Below are 12,162 nucleotides of genomic sequence, written 5' to 3'. Positions count from 1 at the left end.
GGAATGTAAAAAATTATAGCTATTAAGGTGTTGTGACATGTTCTAATGAATGAAGTTATATTGGTTGATGACACTATATCTCCTACTCATTAATTATTTGGATAGAGTGTATTATTTTACATAGCATGAAGAAATAAAGTCATAAATTACCACTAAAAATTACATCCATATACTTTCATTTAATATTAATGATACTTCTCCCACACCCATGAATTATAAAAAAAAAAAAAAATCAAAACAACATCAGCAGCAGTTTGAATCTCCAGGAAACTCACAATGCAATGCAATTCTTTTTACATATAGCTAGTAAATTTCATGGGAGGAAAGTTATCATTTCTAGAGAATAGATTTATAAGGCAAATCTGCACATACGTAACTTGCTAATGTCTCCTGTTTAAGTATCCAAGTGATTGGAAATATGTTTTAAGCTTTCTTATTTTCACATCTAAAGAGAAAAACATACTTTTTAAGTTAAGGTAAATAAGCTGATCTTATTATCACTTTTTATTATAAGACAATATACTGCTAATATGTAGTACAAATATTTAATACGGCATTCTTTAAAAATAAAAAGGCAGCCAACTTTACTTTTTATAAAATCTTAGAAGGAAAAAGTGAAAGATGAATTTAATATGATAGTCAAAAAGAACCAAGTACTACAAGTTCCTTTCCAAAATCTGTTTTCTTTTCTTAGAACATAAATTAGAATTATAAAAAATACAATAATAGAATTAAACAAAGGATTAAATTTCTCTAATCTCATTTGCCAGGGGTATGTGGTCTATTCGTTCTTGGGAAGCTAATAAATTAATCTCTTCATGGTCCTTAAATATAACCTCAATATTGTTGACAAGCTATATGTTTTAGTTTTCTTCCTTTTCTCTCTCAATGACTGCCTCTACATGACCCATCAGTCCAGCACAAGCCTATACAGAAAAACATTCATTTGAAAGAACTCTTACACCAAAGAATCTACAACAAAAGGACAGCTTTATCTTGGTAAATTTTTTTACTAATTCAAGTGTCATGCTTACCTTAAAAAAATAAAATAAAATAAAAAATAAAAAAAAAAACTGAGCTACTTTTCTACATTTCTCAAGGCAACTGCTTTTTTAAGCATAGTATTCAACCCTGTGCAAATACATAGAGAAAGAAAAAAAAAAACCCTAATAACCATTCCATTTCCTCATTATCTTTGTTTCACTGGCTTCCTACACAGATTCCACTATTTCTAGGTCTACGTTCACATAAAAGCTTTCGCCTCTCTTGACTAGACATTGTAGATTAAAATATTTCATAAAAAACACTGTTAAAATTGTAAAAGAGAACACTAACATTCTTGTGATAGTTTTGGATTGTGAAGACCTTTCTTAGGTGACTAAAAATCCTACCTCCAAAAGTCCAAGGGGACCATTTTGCTGGGTGCTATGAATAAACAGAACTGAAATTTTTTTTTCATAATTAACACAAACAAAACAAGCTAGGTAGATAGCTTCTTACACACAATTCACAGTACTCTGCAGCAATGGGAAGAGTAGCTACCTAGAAACTGTAAAATATGGAAAACTGCATCACTTGGTGAAAAATGCTTGGTTCTCTTTATCTTGTTGTTTCTTAAGAATCACCTCAAATAATTGCTTTCTTATGGAAAAAAAAAAAGAGGAAAAGAAAGTAAAAAATAAAAAGGAAGAGAAACCAGCCATTCACAGTACTGTTCTTGTCTTATTAGTTTTTCAACTTGAATTAATTCATTAAAAATGGTGGCAACTGCCAAAGAAATCATAACACCCTTTCAAATCATTCAGAGAAAAAAAGTAATTTCTTACAAAACCACTCCTTCTCATCAGGAGATTGTGAGTGTATGTGTGTGTGCACACGTGCACTTGCGTATCTGTCTTAAAAACATAATTACATGTTCCTTAAAGAATTCATTAAGAACAGAGGTGTCATTGTTTGTTAGCAAATATAATAATTTAATAAACAGTCAAATTTTTAGCATCTTAAGTTTCTTAATGTGAATCTATATACTGTAATTCATTAAAATTAGTTTCTGTGATCAATGATCTAGATATTGTGAAACTTCTAAAGTGAAACAAATCATCATAGGGTGACTGTAGTTTTCAGAAGCTCACTAGCCAAGGTATTTAGTGAATATACTTGCATCTTCTAGACAGAAAGGCGGCTTTTTTGCTTTTTTGCTTTTTTGCTTTTGAATTCTTTGAATTCAACTTGGTGTTAGAGGAAAGGAAAGACACAGAGGCAAATAATTTATCCATAGAATATGAAAAATAAAGCAATCAGACTTCTGCTCTTGTATTTATACTTAATTTTGTCCTAACAATCAAAAAAATATTTTATGTGAAAAAATAATTTGGAAATAGAGGTAGAAACTTATAAAATATACTAAGTAGAATTATCTTTAAAAGAATATGCCAACAAGCATTTGACTACAGGTTACAGAAAGAGCACTTTAATTTTGTCTCATTCAATTTTTTCATAAATCTTTCATTCTTATAAATGTTTAGCATGATTATAAAATTAAGAGGTGGAAAATATATTTATTTTCTCTCATGATGACTGAAATGCTCTCCTTTATGCCAGTACAAATAATTTCAGCTAAAATCTCATCTACCTCAATTATCTAAATACCATATTTACCATAGCTGAAAAAAAAGTCACTAATTCAACTTAGTTTCAATTGGTTTGGTTCTACTAATTATACCAACTAAAAATTATTTTCTGGGTGAGTGATTCCTTATCTACTTTGCAACCATGAACATTATTAAATAATAAAGAAGTAAATTATTTTATAATGGATTTACCAAGTAAATTATGTGGAAAAAAATATTAATGTATAGGTAACCTCATCTCTTATAGAAACATAGTTTGAAAGTGCATATAGTCTTAATCAATGTTCACCTTAAGGTCCATAATTGAGGTATTTGTTAATATAATCAATATTAACAATCACTTTCATATGTGTGAAAGGTATATTAGCAAAACAGCACTATTTCAAAACATATATTCATTAGATTCTAGGAAAATTGCTAAATAGGAAGAAGAATAATAGACAGGCTTTCCTGCAATTTACTTGAGTAAAATAAGAAATGGCTAAAAAAAATAAAAGTAAAATATATCTAAAATTATGTTATGGAAAGGTAAAAGTGAAATGGTTTTATAATAAGAGGTGGGCAAGTTGGTAGCAAGACGCACAACAAAATTGTCGTTTCATTTCAATGTGACAACAGTTTTTGACAGCAGATTAGTTTAACATTGAACATCCCACCAAAACAGTAATCCATTTCCAAGTGCATAATAATTCATTGTTGCCCTTCACTGTACATTAAATGTCACCCATCACTGTGACAGGAATATAAAAGCTATTGCACACTAGTCAGGAATCAAGATCAAAACTGTTAATATAAGCACTTTGGACATGGTTTTCCAAACTCGGTTATACTATTAAGAACACTCTATTTAGAACACCTCTACCTCTGAGCTCCAAGAGAAATACAGAATACTTTTACAAGTATAAGGACACTCAGTAAGGCAAGAGCCTTGTCATCTTGTGACCATGACCATGTTAGAGCCAAAACATGTCAAGACAGTCCTTGTGGTCACTATAATAATAAAGCCTTCTGAAGATTCTAAGGATACCATACTCTGCTGCCTACTTCAATAATACAATAGATAATATTCTAAAAACAATGTAAAGTGATTCAAGGTAAAATCATGCAAGATATGTCTATATTCTTCTTTACTCAGAAACACTAATGTTATGTATTAATAACAGTGAATATTCCTTGATTTGTTTTCTTGCTAAGAAGGCCAGGTTAGTAAATATTGCTTGCCTTCTTGTACTCTTTTTCCTATTTTGACCATATTCATGTGTTCATTTAAATAACCTAAGAAATTTCTGGGTAATAATATCCTTACTACAAAATTTGGTAGAGTATTATTTTTCTTCTCTAGACTTTATTTGTATTTAATTTTAAATGCCAATCTCAGAATAAAATATGTAGTGTTCTCATATATTTAGGAATAATTATTAAGCTCACATCAATCCTGTTGGAGGGAAATGTGTGTACCATTATTCCCCTCTTTTAAGTTTCGTTTTCAGTCATTCATCTCTGTATAACAAACTAGTAAGAATCCTAGACCAGGATTTACATGCTGTATTTCAGAACAGCTCTGGTTGTCTTGGAGACAACTATGATTAAAAGAAAAAAAAAAGTTCTCTAATATTATGGGAATTTAAATTGACTTATTTTATAAATAGTATTTATTGTATCAATATCATCTCTTCTTTAATAAAGAAAATATTTGAAGCAAGGTGAAAAATATCGCATCATTTGTGTAAAGCGTGTATTCCTTAACCAGTTTTTATATGACTAACTGACATCTCTATGCTAATATACTTAGGTCAAAGAAAAAAAGAATAGAAAGAGGGGGAAAAGTTTAGGGGTAATTATGATTAAGTACAAATCATGGACAAGATTTTTTCCTAACCCTCTGTCAGCCAAGAGCTTTTGTTAGGATACCTGGGATAAGGCCATTCTACGTCTAGAACACATTACTCTTGGGCTCATCTCTACTCTTAAATAAGATTTCTTGGCTAATTCAGACAAGCATGTTGGTTATGTCATTATGCTATAAACAATAATGTGACTGTTTGCAAGAGATCACAGATTATAAAACCATACCAGCAAAATAAGTAAGACCATAAGTATCTTTGTTAATACTGGTTAAAAAATTTAGATCTTTTGCTAAGCATTTTTTTAGATTACCTTTTTCTTATAAAATAAAGGTAAAAAGGTATCACAATCACCAACTACCTTTAAATTCAATTTTAAAAAAACATAAATTCTAACAATTACGATCAGTTCTTAATTTATCATAAAATTAGTATTGTTAATACTATGATATAGCAGATAATTCAATAAGCCTTAAATCTAATATTCTAATGATAACAACAATCTACTTAATGCTCTACTTCCTTTACAGTTAGCTATATGTTTTTCTTCAGTGAAATATGTTACAAGCCATTTTTTAGGAAAATATATTTAAAATATATGGTATTCACAAAAATTTAGGATAACTATCAAATATTCCAATGTATGTCATTCCTAGACAATAGATATTTATTGATAGGTAAAATAAAAAAGCTACACTTATCTTGATAACAAATATTATGATTCCATTTAAATTAGAATGGCAATTAAGTTTTACAGTTGAAACTTGGATATTTCGTCTTTATTTGTACATCATGAACTTCTTCCATGGTAACAATAATTCAATATCATGTCAGAGTGGATTTTAATTATATAAATTCATTTTGTTCAGGAGTTTTAATGTAAAATTTAAATGGACTCTAGCCAATAAATTATCTTTTAATCTGAGTTTTTACTGAATTTTTAAAAATGGCATATTTACACAAAATTATTTTAATACTGAGAAAGAACAAAATATTCTGAAAGAATCTATAGTTTATTCTTATATTATGTATTATTTTACCAAGGACATCTAATATTATTTCTTAATATAGAATATGTTTATTATTTACCAGTCTATCTGTTAATTTGCCCATAAATAAAGAATTTACACTTAATTTTTAAAGTATATGAGAATATTTTCATATCATTAAATAAAATATTGAAATAAAATCATTTTCAAATACGTTAATGTGTTAACTAATGACAAAATGTAACAACAATATTTCAAAAATTAAATACTGAAAAATGGTACCCAGCTAATGTTGTATTCTCAAATAGGATGATCCAATGTATTTCTTTTGAGTAAAATTAATACATGTACTTTGTTCAAAGATGCTTGAAAATAAGAGGGCTGTTTTATTTTCAGAAGATATGAAAAAAGTTGGAGCTAAAAAATTATATAGATTTTATATTATTACATTATTTGATGGATTATCAAAGTGAGAGGTATAGAAATATTTTGAAAGTTAGATAAGCATATATACATACTACATACCTCTACTTGCAAATGTATTTTTAAGCTGTGAAAGAATCCAGATGTTTCAGTATTTGCTTTTGAATCTAATTTCAGAACATTTAGGCAGAGAAGATTGAGACTGTCTAAAATTTTTAATGTGAATTTGAAATAATCCAATCGCCTCTGTTTAAAATCCTTTGGAAACTACAGTTAGATTTACTTCAGCATGATTGATGCCCACACTATTGCCTCAGAATTCTCAGAAACTTCTCCTCCTGGCTTTGTTTATATTCTACCTGGGGAATTTTGTTAATTTAATTAAGAAGAAACAAGTGTACCTGCAGATTTTTTTCTATACTTTGGCTTTTTCTTTACTTTGAACTATTTATTTTTCTGTTTGCCCTATGGGCAGATTTCATAGTTCTCCAGTCACTAAATAATTTGAACTGTCATCCTTGAACTCATATCTCTGAATACATATAAAACAGGATTGCTTGTGTTGGTCACTATAAAAAGATGTAGTTTGTTCAAAGATGCTTGAAAATAAGAGGGCTGTTTTATTTTCATAAGACATGAAAAAAAGTTGGAGCTAAAAACTTAAGAACTTCTTACGCCAAATTCTCCATTTCTGGGGGAGAACTCCAAACTTCAAATGCATATTTTAACACTATCTATCACAGAGCTACAAATGCTACATGTATATATGGTTCCAAAACAAATTTTTCGACAAATGTAAATGATAATTGTTTGAAGCACTCAAGTGTTAATATTGAACCAATTAGGTGAAATATTATAAATTTGTATGAAATTTATGTATAAATAGATCAAAAACATTCGTATATAAATATGACAAAGTAAATATGTCAAAATATATAAAAATATTATTCTGCCTCTATTGTTGATTTTGTTTTTTTATTAATTTTTTTGTACTGCTAGGAAAATATACATAACTTCATTGAAAAAATAATAAATTCAAAGAAGGCCAAATATCTTTAGTGATAAATTGATCAGAAGAAATTATTTAATGCAATTTAACCCTCTCCTCCACATATTTAATATTTAATTTTGAAGATAGAGCAAAAAAACATATTTATAGTTGGACTTTATACATATTATCAACATGAAAAAATGATATGTAAAATTATAATTCATCTTAGATTTCAAGCTATCTTTTTGATATGTGTTAGAATATAAAAATTCAAAGTCTATAATGAATATGTGACTTTTAAGCTCATTAGAGTAACAATAGTGTTCTGAGTCCTGAGGGATAGTTTTATCTTCTTAATTAAGGCAAAAGAAAACTAAATCACATTGAAATGATCATCTGTTAGAAATTTGATAGTGAGGTAAGCAAAATGAGAAATGATTACAAATTTCTACTTCCAGAATAACAATAAAGTAGCAAAAGCAATATAGATTAAGCTATATCATAGGTTGTAGAGACCATTATGTAAATTAAAACTATGTATTTTTAGTTAGGCATTAGAGTTTCTGATTCTATGATTAAAATAAAACCTACATGTCAAGAAAATAAGGCAAATTTTTATAGTGTTATGTTTATTCTTTGAAAAAAAGACCAATTTTATGTAGAAAATAGTGGTAGTCTTTTTATATTTAAAATGCTTGTTTTTAATTAGCCTTACTTCAATAAAACGAAGCCATTTTTTAAGTTTTACCACTTTGGTTTTTCTTATGACTGATTTATTAATATAAATTAGTAAAACTAATTAGTAGTACTAGTATTTTGCTGTCTGGTTCAAGAGAAATCTTCAAAATAAGGAAAACATTCTTATATCATACTGATTTGGACTACTTTTAGTTTCTGATTAAGAAAAGTAAACTCTATCACAATTATAGCTTACTGACACAACCAGTATGCTTTCTGCCCAAAAAGGCATCATAGTACATTTTAATAAGTTATATGACTCTTAAATGTTCATTATTCTTCAGCACCCCATGGAGAATAAAGAAAAAGAAAAGTAAAATTGATTGTGACTTTTGACAATTATTAGTTAGAAAAAAGAGTTAACAATTGCCAAAAAAATCACAAAAGTGAGCATGTTACCTGGCTATGACAAAGAGCACACAACTGACACCCAAGTAAGCCAGCAGAATATACATCCAGATATCAGGGGAGAGAGGATTCAGGAAGGAGAAGACGCCTGGGTTTGTACCATTGGGCTTGCGGTACAAAATACTTATTCCAAGTGTCATAAAGGGCTTGGAAAAGTCGATGACCTTCTCTCGAACGTAGGTAATAGCCAGTGGAGCAACTGCAAGGTCAGCTTTCTGTAGACAGAAACATAAAAAAGAAAAAAAAAAAAAGGAAAATAGTCAGTAACCAAATTAAAATGAAGACTTTGCACTTGAGAATTATTTCAGTAACGATCATACTGAGATTTAAAGCATTCTTCACTGTGAAATAAAGCAGCTGATTTACTCTGCTTCTATTTCTATGTGCTTCTGGATTAGCAAAGCAAAATTTATTGAAGAATAAAGGGAAAAAGAAAAAAAACAATTTGATGAAAACACCGAAGAAACGATTATACATTCAGTACCTGAATTATCATGCTACTGAACCTTTATAAAATTACTTTGAACCTAAACTATTAAAACTACTTAATATCACTTGTGATTTTCTAAATACTTTGGTTAAATTCCAAATGGTAATAATAATAGCTACCTCAAATTATTTCCCTGATAATCAAGTATCATTTTTTCTTATTTTAATACCATTGAATACAATTAAAAGTTTTTTAGTCTTTAAATAGTTAACATTGTGATGGTGTTTACTGTCTCCGAGATTTCTTTCTATCCCTCTCATTTGTTTCATATTATTTAATGAAAATCCTTGCAGCCTTGCCCAAATCGCATTAGGAAATGAGTTTTTCAATTTTCATAAAGTTGCTAATTTTCCACGGTAGCTTAAATATGTTAAATTACTAATGCTTTTCACTCATCATGTTATAACTATCTGTCAGGGGTGAACTTAAATTCTAGTATATTGAAAGAAATAATTATAATATTTTAATAATAACAATAGCATCTATTCTCATCTCCAATGAGAAGCTATATTTCTACATTCCTTTTATTTTCATAAACACACTTCATTTTCAGAGAATATAGAAGAAATGCTTATTGTAGAAAGCTACGGAAAGACATATAAATGAATAAAATTGGGCCTATAACATTTCCTCAGTCAAGGATTATTGGAGGACTTCTAGAAGGAACTCCTCTAAGAGGCTAGGTAGTTGACTCTATTATCCTGTGTATGTGTGTGCATTTATGTGTTTGGGAAATGCGGGAATGAAGAGTATGAGAGAGCCCTCAGATGCTTGCATAAAGTATCCTCGAGAGTAACTGTGGAGAGAGAAAGACATTTCCTTAAAAATTTGCAAAGAAAAACAGATCTTCCGGGTTCTGGGAAGGGTATCATTATATTTCATGTTCATAAATCAAGGAAAATATCAATTTGACAACAATAATTACTAATATCCCTTAAGCATTTACCATGCAACAGGCACTGTGCTAAGAATTTTACATGAATTGTAACATTTAATCCTTACACAATCCTACTATTCCCATTTTCAGAAAGAAAACTGAGTTCATGAGAAGTTAAAAACTTGTTCCTTTTCATAGAGTTTATTGAACACTGGAACCAGGACATAAACCCAAGCTATTGGAATCTATACATGGAAATAACAATGATATGCATCTCAGAAACCAGAAATGGAATTGTGATGACATGATTCATTCATGCATTAATTTATGAAAGAGTTTGTAGAGAAGAAAAGGGAACTATATAGAAGAGAGGGCAGTGATTAATAGATTACAGTCTATGAGCATTTAGAGGGTAAGTGCAGAGTTCAGGCAGATGGTATATGTTTCATAGGAAGTAGCACTTCCTTTAAGACAGAAAAAGAAAGTAAAGATGGATTGAAAAAGTAAATAATTTTATTAGGGAAAGAAAGTGATAATTTAAGAAATAAAGATTCCAGGTTTAAAAAATATATATTAGTGGTGGTTTGCTCCTCTTGGGGGTGGGGTTTAAATATGCACACAATACAGTTTATTTTTGTGCCACTTCACTTTGTAACCTTCTTAGGCACAGGGAAAGCAAAATTTCATCAAATATAAAGCATGTAAGTAAATATGCTTTAAACTGGTAATTTTTTTTAATTCAAAATATATATTAACAAAAGTTAGGAAACAATTCAAATAACATATTAAAACAAAACCACTATATTATTTAAAAAGTTGTTTTATAGGCATATATTAATAAGATTGACAAGACCTATATCAACTTTAAAAATTTACTTGGCAATGTCTAAAGTAAAATTTTGACTCCAAATATAAAATGAAAAAAAAAGACAAAAAATTACATCATAAAATAATTTCAATTATAGAATTGAAATTAATCATTTGAAGTGTAAAATATAAGTAGATACTTTTAAACATTTAATAAAAAAGTTAATGGATCAACAGACTGTGGTACAGCCATGTAATGAAATATTATTCAGCAATAAAAAGAAATAAGCTATCAAGCTGTAAAAGACATGGAAGAACCTTAAATGCATATTACTAAGTGAAAGATACCAGTCTGAAAAGGTTTTATATGGTATGATTCCAACAATATAACATTTTGGAAAAGGGAAAACTATGGAGACTAAAAAGAACTGTGGTTGCCATTGGCTCAGGGTAATATGGAAGCAATGAATAGGTGGAGAACAGAACATTTTTAAGGCAGTGAAACTATTCTGTAAGAACTGTGATTGTGGGTCATAACACTATGCATTTATCAAAACCTATGAAAGAATACAAAAACCAAATCCTAATGTAATCTATAGATTTTAGCTACTAATAATGTATCAATAATGGTTCATCAATTGTAACAGATATACACTAATGGAAGCAGTTAATAATAAGGAAAACTGTGTGTGTGAGAAGGTAGGATGAGAGAGGGTGTGTGGAAATTCTACTTTCTGCGCAATTTTTCTATAAGCCTTAAATCTCTCTAAAAAGTCTATTAATTTAAAAAAAATAACAACAAGTCATTTAACTATATACTCAGTAGGATTTAATATGTTATGTTGATTAATTAATTAAAACTTGGTTGTTACTATTAATAGTAAAACACATAAAACTTATCAAACATTATCAAAAATAAGCAGTCTCTAATTGCATACCAAATATATTTTTTAAATATATTTTTAAATATATTTTTTTATTATACCAAATATATTTTTTAAACCCATTTAAACAATCCTCAGGATTATCTTACAGCAGTAAAGATGAAGATTTATTTATACGTAATAGCATTCTCAATAAATAAGATCTAACTTCATTACAAATCTATTAATAATAATTTTGAAATCTAATCAAAATGTTGTTTATTAAAGATGTTTGTAATGATAGATGTGGTATTTCCCCAATAAATTTTATATTATTAAAGACTGAGCAGGAAAGAAAAGAGCCTGATTGAATAAGTCAAGAACTTCTTATCTCTGTAGACACGTTATGATTTAATGAAAATAGATTTAGTAATTGATTTTTTGTTTTAAAGAATAAAGTAATCTTGTATTAGAAAACATCAGTGGTCAAAATTGTTTAAAAATCTATTTCAGCAAAATAAAAATAAATAAGTAAATTGTTATTTATCACATGAATAGTACAAAGGAAACAGCTCACTTCATTCTTACAGGGTCAGTGAAGGCTTTAACAAAAAATTACACTGGTGTTAGTCCTGAAGAAATAGTCTGAGATGACAAAGGTCTGAATTGGGAGGGTGGCAGCAGCAGGAAAAGGAAAAAATCATAGTATTAGCTTGCATTAAATGTATTCATTATGGGCCAAGACTGAATTATAATCTTTTTCCATATTACTTCAATTAACCCTCATAACAGCTCTACCAGATTTGTAATCTAATTTCCTTTTTACAGATAAGAAAAAAAGAAAAGAAAAAAACGGAAACATGAGAGTTTAAGTATGGATCTGAAGGTGACTTAACCATACTCATTTCCTACTATTTTTCTTGTATAATCATTCATATATGCAGCATAACCATTTTTTCTGCTAAACCATTTCTGTATTTCCTTGCCCAAAACAATCTTCCCTTTACTCCATTATACAAATTATATAAGAGAAATCTCTGGTTCTTTTTCTTCTGTGAAGCCTTTTCTGAACATTCTATAAACATTAGTATCTCCTAAGTGA

At 28.8% G+C, this 12,162-nt stretch overlaps 1 protein-coding gene across 1 annotated transcript in view; it reads right to left on the bottom strand.

Moving 5' to 3' along the window:
* Positions 1-12,162, bottom strand: part of GRIK2 (glutamate ionotropic receptor kainate type subunit 2) — a 561,852-nt gene that overhangs the window by 136,010 nt on the left and 413,680 nt on the right. Inside the window, exon 11 of the mRNA XM_039871757.1 lies at positions 8,015-8,238. Within this exon, the coding sequence (XP_039727691.1) occupies positions 8,015-8,238 (224 nt within the window). The remainder of the gene's footprint in view (positions 1-8,014; positions 8,239-12,162) is intronic.

This window comes from Pteropus medius, unplaced genomic scaffold (assembly GCF_902729225.1).
Source record: "Pteropus medius unplaced genomic scaffold, Ma_sr-lr_union100, whole genome shotgun sequence".
NCBI lineage: Eukaryota > Metazoa > Chordata > Mammalia > Chiroptera > Pteropodidae > Pteropus > Pteropus medius.
Note: the sequence above shows the minus strand (reverse complement) of the source record. Positions and strands in the feature narration are given on the sequence as shown.